The sequence below is a fragment of the Pristiophorus japonicus genome, chromosome 7, assembly GCF_044704955.1.
Source record: "Pristiophorus japonicus isolate sPriJap1 chromosome 7, sPriJap1.hap1, whole genome shotgun sequence".
NCBI classification, from domain to species: domain Eukaryota; kingdom Metazoa; phylum Chordata; class Chondrichthyes; family Pristiophoridae; genus Pristiophorus; species Pristiophorus japonicus.
In genome coordinates this window covers 168,357,552-168,376,736 of record NC_091983.1, presented here as the reverse complement: position 1 = coordinate 168,376,736, position 19,185 = coordinate 168,357,552, and the positions used below count along the sequence as shown (strand labels likewise).

The following is a 19,185-nucleotide window of genomic DNA, read 5'->3' as shown; positions in this document are numbered from 1 at the left end:
ATAAACATCGGGATAAGAGACATCCTCGAACTACCAAAATCAAACAGTAAGTTGAACTTACATAACCTGTTCTTGGTCATAGTGTCTAAAATAGCTAATACAGTAATCTCTTGCATGGCTTTTCAAATGAAATAATCATCTGAAATTCTGCTTTTATTTTGAGAAATGTAGTTAAGTATCCAGAGGCCTGGCACATTCATTCTCAAAGGCAAAAAATGCAACAAAAAATGATAATTCCAATCATCAGACTAGGATTTCATTTCTCCAGTAAAACTAAAGTAGATAAAGTACTACTTACCCTTTGCACTGTAGTTTAACATATTTAATTCCTTCTTTCTCTATTTCAGTCCTGTCATAAAACCTGCTTGTGTTTGTTAAATCAACTAAGAGTCCCATGTTCACCTAAAAGAAACACACAAAATGTAAAAAAAAAAACTTCACTCAAATTATTCAAGTGTGACACAACTAATCAGAAACTTTGTTCTACTTTTCATAAACACAATGCAGAGTTTCTACCCATCATTGTCCAACTTTAGCTGCATCCTGCAACTTTTTTGAAACAGAATTCATTGAAGTGGAGACCACTGCATCTTTTTGGGGAAAACTGTTTAAATACTTCACAAAGATACATTTATTGGGCCCAAAATTGGCCAGGAGTTGCTCCGTTTTTTTTTGGAGTAACTTGGTTTTTCTGGCGCAAGTTAAAAAATCCCCACTTTCCCCAATAAACTTGCTCCAGAGTAACTGAGTTAGTTACAATTTTTTTTTCTCAAAAGGGGGCGATCCCAGTCACCTACGCCAGTTTTGGCCATTTAGGCAACTTTGGCCAGCTAATAGTTACTCCAAATCTACTTAGGCCAGCGTATGTGGCCACTTCAGAAAACCCTTGCGGAGAGAGTTAAGAAATCGGCGCAGGTTAGTACATTCTAAAGCACCAAGACAAAGCACAAAAAGTAATAAGCATTCAATAATAAAAAATAGAAAGAAGCGGAGAGGACCTGCACCTAAAGCACCAAGACTTAAAGTTTTAAGGAAAAATTAAAAGAAAATAAAGGAATGGCAAACATAGACTCCGCCTGTTTACCAAAAACATCGCCTCTTGCTTTACTATTATAAGAGGTCCCGCCCGACCAAACCTGAAATGAAAAAATTGGACCAAAAAAATCACCCTTATTCACCAAACACCAATGATTAAACTTTCTAAACCCCAGCACGGCTTAGTTAAAACCTATTTAACACTACTTTTCCTGACATTGACCCTGGCCAGTTTAATCACAGTAGTTTAAACCACGAACACAAGCAGCTACTTACACAGCGTGCTGGTGCGGGAGACCACGCGGCCAGGGATAGGGGCGGCAACTGAGAGCATTGGGTCCCTCTCACACAGACTGCAGGACACGCTGGGGGCGAGGAGCTACTGCGCATGCGCGCACACGTGCAGACGTCCCGGCACTGTTTTCAGCACCGGGACGCTGGCTCCGCCCCCAATCCACTGGCCACGCTACGCCACCACCAAGGAGAGGCCGGACAGCGGCCAAAGTCGGGAGGAAGATTTTCGACGCGCTTGGAGTCGTGGAAAAGTGACGCATCCTGGGTGAGTGCACCAAAAATCGGCAGGGGCCAATTTTGAGCCCATTAAGCGGAGAGAGAGAGCAGATAAGAACCGGTACAGACATGATGAGCCAATGGCCTCCTTCGGTGCTGTGAACTTCCAAGGTTGTATAGATCCCCACGACTTTGGAGCATCGGCTGTCACAGGCACTTGTTTTACAGATAGTTTGCAACTTCCTACTACGAAATATAGATTAGCTGGCCTCTACGGGCAAACATGAAATGTCCAGCATCTCAGTTTGCCATAACCAAAAACATGGCCACTTCCACTGGTGAATGTTAATCATACTATCAAATGCAGGAGGAGTTAGCAATGTAGTCATTAACACCTTCACCCAAGCATCAGCATCTTTCTACAAAGCACTTTCTACAAACTCAAGAGCAGTAGCAACGTGGTGAGTGAAGGCAGCACCGAGAGAGGAGCGACCAGTAAATGGGGCAAGTGAAACCTGGGGACTTCACTGTGGGTAAACAGTAAACATGTGTAGTTGTCACAGTCAGACATCCAGGAATACCTCCAACTTGAGTTAGCATCCCTAGCCTATACAGCTCAACTACTCACTCTGACTTAACCAGCTCAGCCATCGGGAACATTGTCTAATTTTACAAGCACAGCCAACTATTAAAATTGTATCCATCACCTCCTCCAAACAGATCTGTAAGCCCCAACTTCAAATCCTACTCTGTATTAAGTTTGCTTATTTTAGATGAGATGGCCGTAGGTTGCCCCAGTACTCTTCAGCTAAAAGGAGATTTGCCTTGGTTTCCTCTCCTGATTACTATCCAGTTACCCTTGTTGGAGAGAGAGAGAGAGCGAGAGAGAGAGAGAGAGAGAGAGAGAGAGAGAGAGAGAGAGAGAGAGAGAGAGGAGAGAGAGAGAGAGAGAGGAGAGAGAGAGAGAGAAAAGAGAAAAAAGAGCAAGAGAGTGAGAGAAAAAGAAAGAAAGAGTGAGAATGAGAAAAAGAAAAAGTGAGAGCACGAAAGCAAAAAAAAGAAAAACAGAGAGATTAAGAAAAAGAACTTGCACTTATATCACTTCTTTTACAACCTCAGGACATCCCAAAGCACTTTACAGACAATTAAGTACTTTTGAAGTGCAGGCACTGTTGTAAAGAAATGCAGCAGCCAATTTGCACACAGCAAGCTCCAAAAAACAGCACTAAGATAATGATCAGGATCATTTGTTTTAATGGTTGGTTAAGGGCACTGGGGAGGACTCCCCTTCTCTTCTTCGAATAACGCCATGGGATCTTTTACGTCCACCTGAGAAGTCATGGTTTAACATCTTATCCGAAAGACTGCACTTCCGACAGTGCAGCTCTTCCTCAGTACTACACAAACATGTCAGTTTAGATTACATACTCAAGTCTCAGCAGTGGGACTTGAACCCACAACCTGCTTGAACATTTCCCCCGTGTGCTGGTGACCAGAACTGTACACAGTAGTCATGGTGGAGTCTGTACAGTTTAAGCATTGCTTCTTGGACTTGTACTCTGTTTTGACTATATAGCTAAACATTCTATTTGCTTTGTTGATTGTTGGGCCAGTGGTTGGACATGTTGAATATCAACGTTGGTTGCTATTTAGGGGATCTCATAGAAACGTTTAAAATTCTGATGGGTTTAGACAGGTTAGATGCAGGAAGAATGTTCCCAATGTTGGGGAAGTCCAGAACCAGAGGTCATAGTCTAAGGATAAGGGGTAAGCCATTTAGGACCGAGATGAGGAGAAACTTCTTCACTCAGAGAGTGGTGAACCTGTGGAATTCTCTACCACAGAAAGTTGTTGAGGCCAATTCACTAAATATATTCAAAAAGGAGTTAGATGTAGTCCTTACTACTAGGGGGATCAAGGGGTATGGCGAGAAAGCAGGAACAGGGTACTGAAGTTGCATGTTCAGCCATGAACTCATTGAATGACGGTGCAGGCTCGAAGGGCCGAATGGCCTACTCCTGCACTATTTTCTATGTTTCTATGTTTATTTTAGATATCAGCATTTGATGAGTGATAGCACTCTCACCTCCGATGTAGGTTCAAGTCCCACTCCAGAGGCTTGAGCATATAATCCAGGCTGGCACTGCAGTGCAGTACTGCAGGAGTGCTGCACTGACAGAGATGTCTTCTTTCGTTTGAGGGGTTACACTCAGGTCCCTCTCAGGTGGGTATAAAAGATGCCATGGTACTATTCGAAGAGGAGCAAAGGAGGTTGCCCCATGTCGTGGCCAACATTTATACCTCAACCAATACATCAGCTAATCTGGTCATTTATCTCATTGCTGTTTGCGGGACCTTGTTGTGCACAAATTGGCTGCCATGTTCGCCTATGTTACAACAGTGAGTACACAGCCAATGAGTACTTTTGAAATGAAGCTTGCTGGGATGCCCTTACGATATAAATGTAATATGTTTCTATGAGGTTCCCAGACAGGAAATCCTCAAATTTACATCTGATAAATTCTAGTATTCTACTCGGTATCTGAGATACCAATAGTTCTGTCGTTACTCTTTTGAAAATGCGTATAAGTTAGTTTGTTCCCAATCCACAGGACCTGCCAGCATTCATCAATTCCCTCAAGACTACCAGCACCTTAACAAATCTCATCCTTAGTCTCGTACTTGGTGGATATCTGACCTGCAGTCTCTCTACATTAAAGTTATTATTCAGTAATTTTTCTTCACTAAAAAGTGTTCATTAGGTATTTTGATTTAAAATGTGACCTTATCTCACCAGCTTAATCTGTAGCATTCCACAACATGTACTTACCTTCAAACTCTTTAGATAGTTTGAAAGCATACTAGGATGGAATCGATTCTCTTCAGGAACATGATCATCATATCTTGCTCCTAACATGGTTTTCAGAGGCAAAAACTTTCCTGTAAAATAATTAGAGAAAACTAAACTAAGTTAATGAAGCACACAAATTGTTTTCAACACTTCTTGTTAATATTAGATTTGATCACGAGGGGAAAATAGGAGGGAGTACAAGATATTTTCGTCAGCTATTTCTCTTCCTCCAATACCTCTCCCATGTTTGTAAACTTTAGTTCATCCGAAACTCTGCTGCCAGTATCTGATCGCAAATTCTACTCGCCCATCACCTCATCCTCAATGACCTTCATTGGTTCCTGCCCCTCCACTCCAACACTTCTCAAATTATAACTTTTCCTTTTTAAATCCCTCTCATCTCCATAACCTCCTACAGACCAACAATGCCCCACCAAATTCTCCACTCATCTGACTACAGGCTTTTATATATTCTCCCTCCCCCTTCACCCCACTATTTGTAGCTGTGCTTTCAGCCACCTAGGCCACATGCTCAGGAAGTCTCTTCCCAAGCTCCTCCATCTCCCACTCCTCTTTCACCTAGCTTGTGGTCATCCCTCTGCCTACATTAAAAGGCACTATATAGAAAAGACTAAACTAAGGGAGGACTTGGATAGCCAGGGAATAAAGAGAGTTAAAGAACAGGAGTGTAAAAGGGGGGTTAAAAATAAAGTGAAAGGAGCTGCTATAAAAAATGTGTTAAATTGTCTGCACAGCAATGCACAGAGTGTCCGTAATAAAACAGGGGAATGTTGTGAGGAGCCAGATATAGTAGGGATTATGGAGACATGGCTATAGAAAAGTCAGGACTAGGAATTAAACATTGTATGTTTATTAAACAACATATTTAGAAAAGATAGAGGGAGGAAAGGGGGAGATGAAGTACTTATTAAGATAATATAATGGCAGTAAAAAAAATGACGCAGCTATTAGCAAGACAAAAATAGAATCCACGTGGATAGATAAAAGATAATAAAGGATCAATCACACCAATAGGGATAAGTCTGCAGACCACCTGTTAGGGTTAGGGTTAGGCGGGGCCAAGGCCGGGGGGGGGCGCTGAGGAGGTCAGGCCGAGGCGAGGTCGGGCCAAGGAATCCGGATTTCAAAACATTTTCCGGACGGCCCCGCCACAGTTGGCATTGCGGATTCTGGAACTCCAGATTTTGGATGTTGCACCTGTAACTGCATTTAAAATAAAAAGCGGAGATATATTAAATAAACTAATCAAACTCATGAGAAAAAAAACCCTAGTCCGGATGGATTACATCCATGCATTTTAAAAGAATCTAGGGAAGTGATAGCACAGCAATACTACACATATTTAATAATTCATTAGAAAAAGGTGCAGTGCCTGAAGACTGGCAGATAGCTAACATAATACCTATATTTAAGAATGGAGATGTGCCATGCCCAGGGAACTAAAGACCAATCAGCTTAACATTTGTCGTAGGAAAAATAATGGAATCCATAGTAAAGGAGCAAATAGAACATCTAAAGACCAAAAATATAATACTAGAAGCCAGAAATATAATAGTCAGCATGGATTTCAAAAATGAGTCTTGCTTGACCAACTTCATTGAATTTTTGGAAGAGGTAACAGAGAGAATAGACAAGGATAAGGTAGTGGATGTAATTTATCTAGATTTTCTAAAGGCACTATATAATTTACTGAGGTGTACGAAAGCATGGGCCTTACCCTAAACATCCATAAGACAAAAAGATCCTCCACCAGCCTGTCCTCACCGCACAGCACTGCCCCCCCAGTCATCAAGATCCATGGCGCGGCCCTGGACAACATGGACCATTTCCCATATCTCGCGAGCCTCTTATCGACAAGAGCAGACATTGAAGACGAGATTCAACAACGCCTCCAGTGCGCCAGTGCAGCCTTCGACCACCTGAGGAAGAGTGCTTGAAGACCAGGCTCTCAAAACTGCCACCAAGCTCATGGTCTACAGGGTTGTAGTAATACCCGTCCCCTCCTGGATGGCTCAGAGACATGACCATGTACAGTAGACACCTCAAGTCGCTGGAGAAATACCTCCAACAATGACTCCGCAAGATCCTACAAATCCCCTGGGAGGACAGACGCACCAACATTAGCGTCTTCGACCAGGCCAACATCCCCAGCATTGAAGCACTGCCCACACTTGATCAGCTCCGCTGGTCAGGCCGTATTGTTCGCATGCCAGTCACGAGACTCCCAAAGCAAGCGCTCTACTCGGAACTCCTTCACGGCAAACGAACCAAAGGTGGGCAGAGGAAATGTTACAGGGACACCTTCAAAACCTCCCTAAAAAAGTGCAACATCCCCACTGACACCTGGGAGTCCCTGGCCAAAGAACGCCCTAAGTGGAGGAAGTGCATCTGGGAGGGCGCTGAGTACCTCGAGTGTCATTGCCGAGAGCATGCAGAAATCAAGCACAGGCAGCGGAAAGAGCGTGCGGCAAACCAGTCCCACCCACCCCTTCCCTCAACGACTATCTGTCCCACCTGTGACAGGGACTGTGGTTCTCGTATTGGACTGTTCAGCCACCGAAGGACTCATTTTAAGAGTGGAAGCAAGTCTTCCTCGATTCCGAGGGACTGCCTATGATGATATAATAGACTAATGAACAAGGGCAGAGAATGCGGAGTCAGGGGGCAAGTAGCAGAATGGATAGCTAGCTGGATTCGAGAAAGAAAGCAGAGAGTAGGGGTAAAGGACAGCTATTCAGTGACAGAAGGTGGTTAGTTGTGTTCCGCAAGGATCAGTGCTGGGATCACTGTTGTTCACAATTTATATTAACGACTTAGACTTTGGAATCACGGGGGGTGAAAGAGATAGTTAATACTGAGGAGGACTGCAACAAATAACAGGAAGACATTAACAAACATGCAGAATGGGCATATAATTGGCAACGGAAATTCAACATAGATAAATGTGAGGTTTTACATTTTGATAGGAAGAACAGGGAGGTCATTTATTACTTGGAGGGTGCGAGTCTAGGTCGGGTAGAGGAACAAAGGGATTTCAGAGTACAAATACACAAATCACTAAAAGTAAGGACATAGGTTAACAAGGCCATAAAGAAAGAAAACCAGGTACTAGGGTTTGTTTCTAGAGGGATAGAATTGAAAAGTAGTGAAGTTATGCTAAACTTGTATTGAATCTTGGTTAGACTACACTTGGAGTACTGTGTACTGTGGAAGTATCGGCCATAAGGTAACAGGAAGTTAATATGACGGACAGTGAAGAGTTGATGTAATGTGCTAGCCTAGTGGAGTTTTATCAACCTATTATGCACTGTCAATTTCAGCAGGAAAAAAGCTAGTCACCCCAATTGCGTTACAATATGCCAGATGCAGCCGAAACTAGGGAATCGGCCAGACATTAGCAAACAATGGTCATTGAATTTAGCTGATCACTTTAGACTTGCTGGCATGATCACCTTAGACTTACTGACGCCAACTTGACAGGTTAGGGGAACAGGAATATTGCGTGAGAAGGAGGATATAAAGATAGACAGGTTCGGACAGTCCAGTGAGAACCTGGGAGCAACACTTGGCAGAAGTAGGTGCCAGGGAAGAGACCCTTGACAGAACAGTGTTAGGACGGACTGATCATCCAGGGACCTATTGGGTAACTATAAAGTATAAGTGGTGAGTCTTGTACTACTTCTGTATTAAACGAACATTAACGGTACTGCCATTGTCTAGTACGTCATTTGGTATTTGTGGAAATATCAGAAAGTTAGTTCAGACCTGGGGTCTAACACTAAAACTCTCTTGCACAAAAAAAACCAAGCAGGCATTAACCTCAGGGTGAATGAGATAAGGGATGAGGTAAGGTTGTGTTGGCGCGAATGTTTTCCTGCAAGAATCACTCGACACTCTGGGTCGGTTCCAACGCCAAAATGGCTTTTATTACGCCGGCGGGGAGAGCGCCTCTGGTCCAACTCCAGGCACTCCACTCTCCACCGAACAAAGAAATTCATCGATATTTATATGTTTTACAATAGTTCATTACAGTTACTCAGCCCACTTCGGCTGGACACAATCCAATCATAACGATTATAGATTACATATAGGTTTCTTTAACCCAATAGAATTCCCCTGATACCTCAGGGGCTGTATGTTCGGTTCTTGTCAGCTCGGGCTGATTAATGACCTCGTTATGTGAGGAAGGCCCCCCCCCTTATCTCTGTTCCTCGTGGCTCTGCTGTGCGAAGTCCTTGATTAAGGACATTCCATACCAGGTACTCTAATGATTCGTTATAGTTATCTTGTCTCAAGCGGATGATCCAAGGCATTCCCGGTAGTGGGCCTCACTAGGTCATTGCTCGGTCAGCCTCAGTCAACAGTTCACTGCTTGACTAACTGAGTTCCCATCATGCTTGGGCAGCCATTTTATATGTGGCCACTTTAAACCGATATGAGTTTAGATATATTTAGCAGGTGCCTAATGCCTAGTGTTTTGATATATTCAGCAGGTGCTTAATGCCTACAACAGTTGTAAAACTGCAGGGAAAGCATCAGGATAATAAAGCCAAATTCAAAGGAGTCGTCCTGGATAAGATATAGTGTGTAAATATTGAATGCCAATTAACAAAGTTCCGGCAATTGCTAGTGACCGAACAAAAGGTCAGGTGTAAGAATAACAGACTGAAGGCCAACGGACAGGAGGGAGTTACCATAACAGGACCAGCTGTGGTAACAGCAGGGGGTGGTAAGAAAAGACTTAATTGATCAAGATCAGGCTAAGGTAAGGAAGATTCCGACTTGGTAATAACTCTTGAAGGCAAGAGACAGGTTGCGATAACAGCAGAATGTCTCTGTACTTCTTGTAAAAACAAGCAGGCAATTAATAGCAAGGCACATGGTTAACCGAGAGGAAAAAAGGTATAAAAATAGACAAGCTCGGACAGTCGGGAGCGAAAACCTAGGACCAACACGCGACAGAAGCAGGGACCAGGGGAGAGACCCTTGAAGGAATAGTGTCAGGACCAGATTGATCATCTGGGGACGTATTGGGTAACTATGAGCGGAAAGGAACACCTTTTGGAACGTCTTTTCTGCAGAGTTGAACAGAGTATAAGTAGTGAGTCTTGTACTTCTTCTGTATTAAACGAACATCAACGGTACTGTCATTGTCCAGTGTATAATTTGATATTTAACTCAGGAACTGTCGCAGGAAACTACATCACACGACTAGTGAAGTTGCCGTTCGAGCAACAGTGGTGACCCAGATGGGATGATTCTGAGTTAAATTAAATAAATAGGAAAGACATAGGAAAAATGGCAGGAAAAGGTGGAACCTCCCAGTCGTGGGAAGAGAAGTTTAACCAGACCTTGACCGAAAATGTCAGGGGATGGCTTGAAACAATGAGCTCACCCAGATTTCCTGGAGGAGACTCATTCTTCGACAAAACTAAAAAAGAAAAGAGGAAGTCTAAATGTGTCTTAATGGCAGCATGTTATGAAGAATTACTTAAGCAGAGAGACCTCAACAAAACTTTACAAAACCAATGTGAGCACGAAAAATCAGGGCGACAGACAGACGTAGGAAAATTGACAGACGAAGTTAAGGAATTGAGGCTCAAAATAGCGGAGCAAGCCAATCAAACCGAGACTCTCCAAAACGATTTAAAAAACTCCTTAACGTTGCATCTGGCCTCTAGTATGACTATGGCAGATAATAGCAAGCAAAATGAGGCAAAAGTGCACAGAGGCTCAAAACCAAGAAGATGATTTAGAAAACAAATGTCGCGAATTAGCAGCCAATCTTAAGATTCCTTCATGCGGCTCACATAACCGATGCCAATGTACCCTCCACATATGTAAACCCCTTTTCCAAAACCCAGTTGAAGGATTTAGCTAAGGAAGTGACCCCGTTCGACGGGAAGAACTACCACTTATGGAGAACAGCTGTAGACCAGACCACAGTAATGGGTGGTTTAGACGAAGTGGAGACGGTTAAATTTATACCTCTTTGTATGGGGCCCATTATTTTCGGAGCTCTCCCAAGAACAACAGCGAGGCGCAGGCACCCTGACATGTGGGTATCCGTGGAGGCAGCTGCTGGAGTAGACAGTAAAAACCCAGTAGACAAAATGGCCCAATTTAAACAGGGAGACCAGGAACACCCTGTCGTCTATGCAGGAAGATTATAGGTTGTATTTAAAACCGTCTTTGGGGCAGGTTTAGATAGAACAGCCTTGGCAGACACCCTAAGTTCACAGTGGTGGAAAACCTTATGTCCCTACGCCAATGCTCATGGTAAAGCATCGGTAAAGCATTTTGAAGTCTCCGATGAGACCCACACAGAAGCATGGATCATTAGGCACATGACTAGTGCATGGAGAGAGTACCAGAAAACCCCCAAACCCACAGTCCAAAAAGGACGAGTGCATGCATATCAGACAGCCCCCGGACATGGGCACAGTCAGGAACAATGGAAAGTAGAAGGACGACGTAACCCCGGCCCCTATAACCCCGGTCCAAAGAATCCTTCTGGACCGCGCCCACCCACCCCACCCCACCACCCCCGAGGGCCATGTTATAACTGTGGAGAAACCGGGCACTGGCAGAGTCAGTGTTGCAAGCCCAGGATCCGCTCTAATCAAAGGAGAGGAACGGGTAGAATGAACCCGTACCACAAACAAGATTATGACTATTGACAGGGTCAGACCTCAGAAGTCGTGTGTGAGGTAGAGTATGATAGCCATAGACGCCCAACTGTTTTAGGTACCGTAGGAGGTCGCGATACCATATTTTTATGGGACACGGGAAGATCTAGAACCTGCCTCAGTAGTAAACACCAATTCACACAAGACGAAGTGAGTGACCAGAAAGTCTTACTTAGTGGCTTTACTGGCCATAGCCTAATGGCAACGTTCACTAAGCTGTTAGAGATAGGATTGGGATACTATTTCTTTCAACATTCATGCCTATCCACTCCACCTGTCATGGGAGAGACAGATATTATAGGAATTGATTTTATGAGAATTTATAAGTTAGCCTATGATCCGGCCAATAGATGTCTATGGAAAATGTCAGACTTAATGCAGCAATTTGATACATCCACCGGAACGTATGATGCGCGGGTGTGTTGCATGAAAACTTTCACTTTTAACCCTTCAGAGATGACCCCCTCCCCCGAACTACAGGAAATTCTAATTCAGAATGTGCATGCTTTTGCTACCCATAAACATGAGTGCGGTAAAATGAATACCGAAGTCCGAATTACGGGACCCGACCCGCCCCCTCAACGACAGTATAGAATCCCGGCAGCCGCCCAGGGTGATGTAGACAGTATTATACAGAGTTTGTTAGAACAAGGAGTCCTACGACCCCTTGCGTCTGTTAACAATTCTCCTATCTGGCCGGTACAAAAACCAGATACGTCGTAGCGAATAACTATAGATTATAGCGACCTTAACAGGATGACCCCGCCATCCACAGTCACCGTGGCTATCGTGCCTGATGTCATTACCCAGTTATCCCTGGCTGCAAAGTATTTTTCAGTATTGGACATTTGTAATGGATTTTGGTCCATCCCCTTGGCGAAGGAATGTCAATACAAGTTTGCTTTCACCCATGGGGACTAACAGTATACCTGGACCCGACTGCCTCAAGGCTTTCATAACAGCCCTTCAATTTTCTCCAACATCTGAACCCACAGCTTTAAGGGTTTTTTGCAGCCCTCGGCCCTTGTGCTCTATGTAGATGATATATTTTTACAAACAACAGGCCAAGCTATTAAGACGAGTTGCTGCTCGCCTGTTTCAATATTGGAATGCAGTTAAACCCAAAGAAAGCTCAGATAGGAAAGTCCTCAGTGCAATACCTTGGAATGACCATCACCCACAGCTTGAGAGAAGTGAACTTGCAAAGGAAGGAGGCGGCCTCAAAGCCTCCCCGTCCCGACAGATGTACCCTCACTCCGTTCCTTCCTCGGTATTACTGGGTACTGCCGTGACCACATAGAAGCCTACTCTAGTAGCAAAACCCCTGTACCAACTGCTCAAAAATGGAATTCAGTGGACGTGGGGTGACCCAGAACAGCACGCATTCCAAGTACTTAAACAGGCCCTTGTAACCGCCCCCTCCCTACTTAAAGCAAACTCATCCCTACCCTTTTATTTAGAGACAGCCGCTGATAACACAGGCCTCTCGGGGGTACTGTTACAGCACCATCATGACAAACTCCTCACGCGTCATAACACCAGTGGAAGCAACTTTCCAGCCCTGTGAGAAGAGTCTTCTCGGTGTCTTTTGGGCGGTACATAAATTCTCCCCCATAATTGGACTTAGCCCCCTTATTATCTTAACGCCATACACCCCCATCAAAATGCTGATGGACGGAAATCTCAAGGAAGGCTCAGTCAGTTCCCAGCGAATCACACGATGGACCCTCCTTCTCCAAGGACGGGACATTACAGTTCAGTACCAGCCCAAGACCAGTAATCTAGCTCACAACATATTGTACCCCTGCGACCCACATCAGTGCGAGATTCTGACTTCAAGAACCTTAGATGGTCCCTTTCAGTCAGAAAGGGAGGGAGGAAGAGACAACAGTCACGAAGTCAATTTAAAACTTACGTTTACGTGGATGGCTCTTCCGCAATTATAAACGGGCAGCAGTGCACAGGATTCTCAGTAATAAAGATGACCCCGGATGGCAAACAGGCTTTAGAACAGACACCAATTAAATTAGAAGGTAGTAAAGCAGCTCAAATTGCAGAACTAAGTGCGATCACCTATATAGTCATGCATCCAGAAGACTACCCAACGCCTGTCCAAATTTATTCTGACAGCAGTGACACATGTAACAGTCTGACTGACTTCCTACCCGTCTGGCAAGCTAGGGGTTTCACTTTCGCAGACAGAAAACCGCTAGCTACAGCCCCATTTTTGAAATTCATTTTTAAGACAGCTACCTCAAACCAAGGTCCGTACGTCATAACCAAAGTCAAAGCACATGCTAAGACTACCTCCTTAGGAAACCGAATGGCGGATGAACTAGCAAAAGAAGCGGCCCGTACAGGTTTCCTATGGGACCCCTTGGAAAACATAAAAACTGCACCAATGGCACCAGTTGCTGTTACCCGCCCTATACTGGACTTGGAGCCAGTCAGGCTACAGACCCTGATCTTAAAAATATACAATTAGGAAACCCATGTCCCAAACCATACCTAGGACAAAATTTACAGCTCCACAACGGAGTAGTACTTAAAGATGGCAAATATGTAGTCCCGGTGTCAGAAAGGGGAGAATTGATTTACCAATGCCACGATATCAATGGGCATCAGGGAATAGATGGGAATGCAGCCAAATTGAAGGAGCTATGCTGGTGGCCTGGAATACAGCAAGAAGTGGAAGGGTATGTCAAAAACTGCCTGATATGTGCCCAGAACAATCCAACACAGTACAAAAACCAGGCAGAATTAGGTCATACTAGACAGGGCAAGTGCCCTTAGACTCAACTTCAGATAGACTATGTAGGACCTTTACCCACCGATCCCGGTGGTAAGAAATACATTGGACGTATTCTCCAAATGGATCGAAGCATTTCCAACTAACAATAATTCGGCCGCCAAAACTGCAAAAATACTTATGGAAGGAGTGTTCTCCAGATGGGGATTGCCAGAGGGCATCGATTCTGACCAGGAAACACATTTCACGGGACAAGTTATGCAGCAGGTCATGCAATTGGCAGGGGTAAAACAGAAATTCCATATCGCCTACCACCCAGAATCAAACGGAGTGGTAGAGCGCATGAATTGGACATTAAAAACAATGTTACGAAAATTAGTACAGCAGAACCACACGTCCTGGAACAAGGTCCTCCTTTATGTATTAATGGCCACCCGAAACACAGTGGTAGCTTTTACAGGCTATTCACCCCACGAGCTAATGACCGGAAGATTCATGAGAGGTGTCCAATCCTTCATGGGATTAGATTTGAATGAGATCCAGAAAACTTCCCTGTGCCCAGAGAAATACATGTCAGACTTGATCAAGTATATGGAAGCTGCTAGAATTGCTGCCATGTGAAATTGGGAAACAAACATCAAAAAAGTAAGGCCCACTTTGATGGGAAGGTACGCCCATGGGAACTAAAAATCGGAGACCAAGCAATGGTAACAATCCAGAAGTAAGGAACTTTCCTTGCCCCTAAATATGCCGGACCATTTAGTATCATGGAAAAGGCTAGCGCCTCAGTGTTCAAGGTCATGGATGGCCAAGGGAAGTATAAATGGCACCACCTTAGCCAGCTAAAACCCTTTGGGAAAATAAACAGCCACATGTACCACGTCATGTTAGATTCAGAAGAGACAGAGCTCGCCCCAACCGACCCAGCAGCTAACCCGATCCCAGCCCAAGGTATAATACCCGTCTGGCCGCCTATCCAAAATTTAGAGGCCGCAAGTAGTTCGGAGGAAGCCACCAAAGATGATGATTCAGAAGATGACCAAGGACACTTGACGAAGCCCGTGCCCCTCACGATGAGACGGCACCAAGTCCAACAGATGGCTTGTCACGGAGTTTCGAAGCTATGAGTCTCACACCTCGAGTCACCCCCCCCAGCCAGGAGAAGGAAACGAGGACGACGGTTCCGAGAGAGAGAAAGGAACACAGTCGCGTGGACTAGAAACCATGCAATATCTTTGCCTGGCTCTGCCCCGGGTTCGATGAGATTGAGAAGACCTACTCTGTAAGGAGAGCAACTGATACTGTGTTTTACTATCCTACAGGGTGGACATATATGCCAGAAGTAATCTCATATCCTGAATCAGAACATTTTCGGGACCTATCTAATGAATTAAGTAATCAGCTGAAATATGGACTGGTGATTTTGCATTTTGTGTGTTTGTTTATTACTGTAATTTGCTGTTCATACCTATGAGAATTGGAAACGAAGAAATTATTAATATCGAAAGAGGAGGATAAGTCAATATCACGGTACCAGAAACCTTGAAAACCCAGCTGGAAACTTATTTTGCCAGAAGTGACATCAACATCCAGTTACAAAAGGAACACCTAACAAAAATCAGACATAAATGAAATTTGGTGTACAGAATTTACGAAAAGGTGGAAAAAAATACCAGAGACATCGAAAACGAAATCACCTGAATTAAGATCGACACTTGGTGGACCGAGGTTTGGAATTGGGGAGAGAATGTAAATATCCACCCCTGGATCAGACTTTTCTCTCATCTTACGGTCATCTTGATAGCAATAAAATTCCTAGCATTGATAATAATGATAGCATATGTGAGAAAGTTGGTACGTAGATTGGAGTTGCAGCTGGGACATGTACAAGTAGGGACAGCATTACAAAATAGACAAAGAGGACCCCGTATCAAAGCCGAAACTCTACTGTGATCAAATCATTAATACATATATATATAATGATTGATCAAAGGGAGGAATGTGGAAGTATAGGCCATAAGGTAACAGGAAGTTAATATGACGGACAGTGAAGAGTTGATGCAATGTGCTAGCCTATTATGCACTGTCAATTTCAGCAGGAAAGAAGCTAATTACCCCAATTGTGTTACAATATGCCAGATGCAGCCGAATACTGGGAATCGGTCAGACATTAGCAAACATTGAATTTAGCTGATCACTTTAGACTTACTGACATGATCACCTTAGACTTACTGACGCCAACTCGACAGGTTAGGGGAACAGGAATATTGCGTGTGAAGGAGGGTATAAAGATAGAGGGGTTCGGACAGTCCATAGCGAGAACCTAGGAGCAACACTCGGCAGAAGTAGGTGCCAGGGAAGAGACCCTTGATGGAACAGTGTTAGGACGGACTGATCATCCGCGGACCTATTGGGTAACTATAAAGTATAAGTGGAGAGTCTTGTACTACTTCTGTATTAAACGAACATCAACAGTACTGCCATTGTCTAGTGCGTCATTTGGTATTTAACTCAAGAACGGTCGCAAGCAACTACTAGTCACACGACTAGCGAAATTGCTGTTTGAGCAACAGTACAATTCTGGTCATCATATTATAAAAAAGGACATACGGGCACTCGAGGGGGTGCAGAGAAGATTTACAACGATTATACCATAAAAGCGAGGCTATACCCATCAGGAAAGGATGAATAGGCTGGGTCTCTTTTGCTTGAAAAAAAGGCTGAGGCGTGGCCTAATTGAGGTCTTCAATATTGATAGACGAGGGAGAGAGAGAATGTTTCCACTCGTAGCCAAGAGCATAACTAGTCACCAAGAAATCAAATAGGGAATTCAAAGAAATTTCTTTACCCAGAGTGGTGAAAATGTGGAACTCGCTACTACAGGGAGTGTTTGAAGTGAATCGTATAGATGCATTTAAGGGGAGACTAGATAAGCATGAGGGAGAAGGGAATAGAGGGTTGAGGAAAGACAGGAGGAAGTTCGAGTGGAGCATAAACACGGCATGGACTGGTTGGGCTGAATGACGTGCTTCTGTGCTGTATATTCTATGTAACTGGATAGCTCTTTAAAAGAGCAGGCACAGGCACAATGGGCCGAATAGCTATTTTCTGTGCTGGTGTTGGGTTTAAGTTCAAGTTTACTTCCTTACACTGAAGTACTCACCCTGCACTGAGCTGCCAAGAGAAGGAAAGGGGTCGAGAATAAGACAGGCACTTCTCCGCAGAGAAGTAGTGTCCATATAGAACCACATGTCATCATCATCATAGGCAGTCCCTCAAAACGAGGATGACTTGCTTCTACGTCAAAAAGGGATGAGTTCACAGGTGTTTCAATGAAAGACATAATATTCCAGGTCCCGAACTACATGATGAAGGGTGGAAGATGCCTGTGCGTGGATTTTTTTTTAACGTGTGGTGGCCGTTGCAACCAGCCACCACACGGGCTTGACAGAGCCAGGTCTTGGTCCAGTGGCAAGGATCAACCAAGACGACTGGAGACCAACTCTGCTGCATGGACCTAGTGCGCACACATATGGCCCTCACCTCTTCTGGGCCCCGAACTCATGCCTCTCCTGGGCCCCGACCACATCCCTCTACGAACTCTCGGCACTCCTTCGCCCTGACTTCACCACTCCAGCTGTACCTGTCCGCACTCCAATCAGCGACTTGGATTTGGGTGACATCAAATTCAGTCACCTTCTTCACAGCCATAGCCCTCCTGCAGCAGCGTGCAATGCTCCCTGCAGTGGCATGCCGCCTCACATGGCCCCGGCTGCTGATGGTCTTGCAGGCCTGGACCGCGCCGGGCTGCTGCACGCTGCCCCCTCCAATGGCCCCCATGTATTTCAAAAATTAAAACACATCTATAGAAGGAGTTGTTGGACTGTGTAGAATTGTGCTGCCAGAGATCTTTCAACAATTTGCCTACCCTTGCTCTTAATAATGCATGTTGTGTGCATGAACCGTAACAGAATTTTTTTTTTTATAAACATGAAACATGACTAAAAAAACAAAATGGTTTACTTAATAAATTAGTGCAATTTGCAAAACAAAGATAATTGTTTCAGTAAAGTATTTAAAGTATAATTTTCAAATAATTGATATTGCAGCTTGTTGCTGGGGATAATTAAAGCAGAGTTGTTCCTTACAGAGAAATGTTGTGCAAGAGATTAAAAGCCCATTTTGGGCTTTTGTGTCTGTAGAACAATCCAGGCCGTTTCCATAGTTATGGTTTCTTCTTTTTGGTCATTTCAATAGTAGAATTCCTCTGCTTCAGACATATTTTTACCCCAAAATTTAATGCAAGAAAATCTCATTTACAATAGTTTTGTTCCGATGATCCTTCATATATAGAGATAACATATCGCCATGGTTGCTTTAAACTAGATGTTTTACAAACAATCTTCACAAATATGGATGCGCAGAAAGCAACATGGAATAATCTGGCAGTACACATTGCATGAGAAAGCTTACAAATGCGACTGCATTTTCCCTCATCCCAGGCTGCACATTTCTGAAGGTGGCAACACAGATTCTTACAAAGTAGGTACAGGTAATTGTGCCAGGCAATTCTTTGCTAATGCACATGGAGATGTCACTCAAATATCTCTCGCAATCCACTTAAAGCTTTTAAAACATATTGCACATGCTCCCTGATGCCACTATTGGATTCACCAACTTCAGCACCAATTTGCAGACCTTTATTATCTCAGTGCTCATCATTGAGGTGCAGCAGAAAACTGGTTAAGGATGCATAGATGTTGTTACAAATTTGCATCTGGCATACTTACTCTCCTTCAGTGGCATCAATTACTCCCAAATCATACGGTGCCTTGTTTCACAGCAAGATGAAACATTGGGCCCAAATTTGGCCAGGAGTTGCTCCGTTTTTTTTTTGGAGCAACTTGATTTTTCTGGAGTATCTTAAAAATCCCCATTCTGCACATTTAATTTGCGCCAGTGTAAGTGAGTTTGATCGGATTTTTTTTAGTTCGTTTTTTTTCCAAAACAGGGCGTTATCAGCCACTTATGCCTGTTTTGGCCATTTAAGCCAGTTTGGATAGCTAATAGTTGCTCCAAACTAACTTAGGCCAGCGTATGTGGCCACTTGTGGCCGCACAGAAAACCCTTGCGGAGAGTTAAGAAATCAGCGCAGGTAGCCTCCAAATGAGTGTTAGTGTTGTGATAGAAATGCTAGTTTTTTTTAAATCCCAAGCAGTGAGACTCTGGACAGGGTGTAGGTGCTATCAGCCTGATTAAACTGAGCATAGGATTTTTACCAGAATAAAAATGATCTTGTAATGAAGGCTGAAGTATAGGGGCCACTTAAG

At 43.9% G+C, this 19,185-nt stretch overlaps 1 protein-coding gene across 3 annotated transcripts in view; it reads right to left on the bottom strand.

The window, feature by feature from the left end:
* Nucleotides 1-19,185, bottom strand: part of rngtt (RNA guanylyltransferase and 5'-phosphatase) — a 522,369-nt gene that overhangs the window by 464,061 nt on the left and 39,123 nt on the right. For all 3 annotated transcript variants that reach the window (XM_070885554.1, XM_070885552.1, XM_070885555.1), the window contains exons 2-3: nucleotides 4,376-4,485; nucleotides 299-402 (exon numbers count right to left, since the gene is read on the bottom strand). In XM_070885554.1, coding sequence (XP_070741655.1) covers nucleotides 299-402; nucleotides 4,376-4,485 — 214 coding nt within the window. The remainder of the gene's footprint in view (nucleotides 1-298; nucleotides 403-4,375; nucleotides 4,486-19,185) is intronic.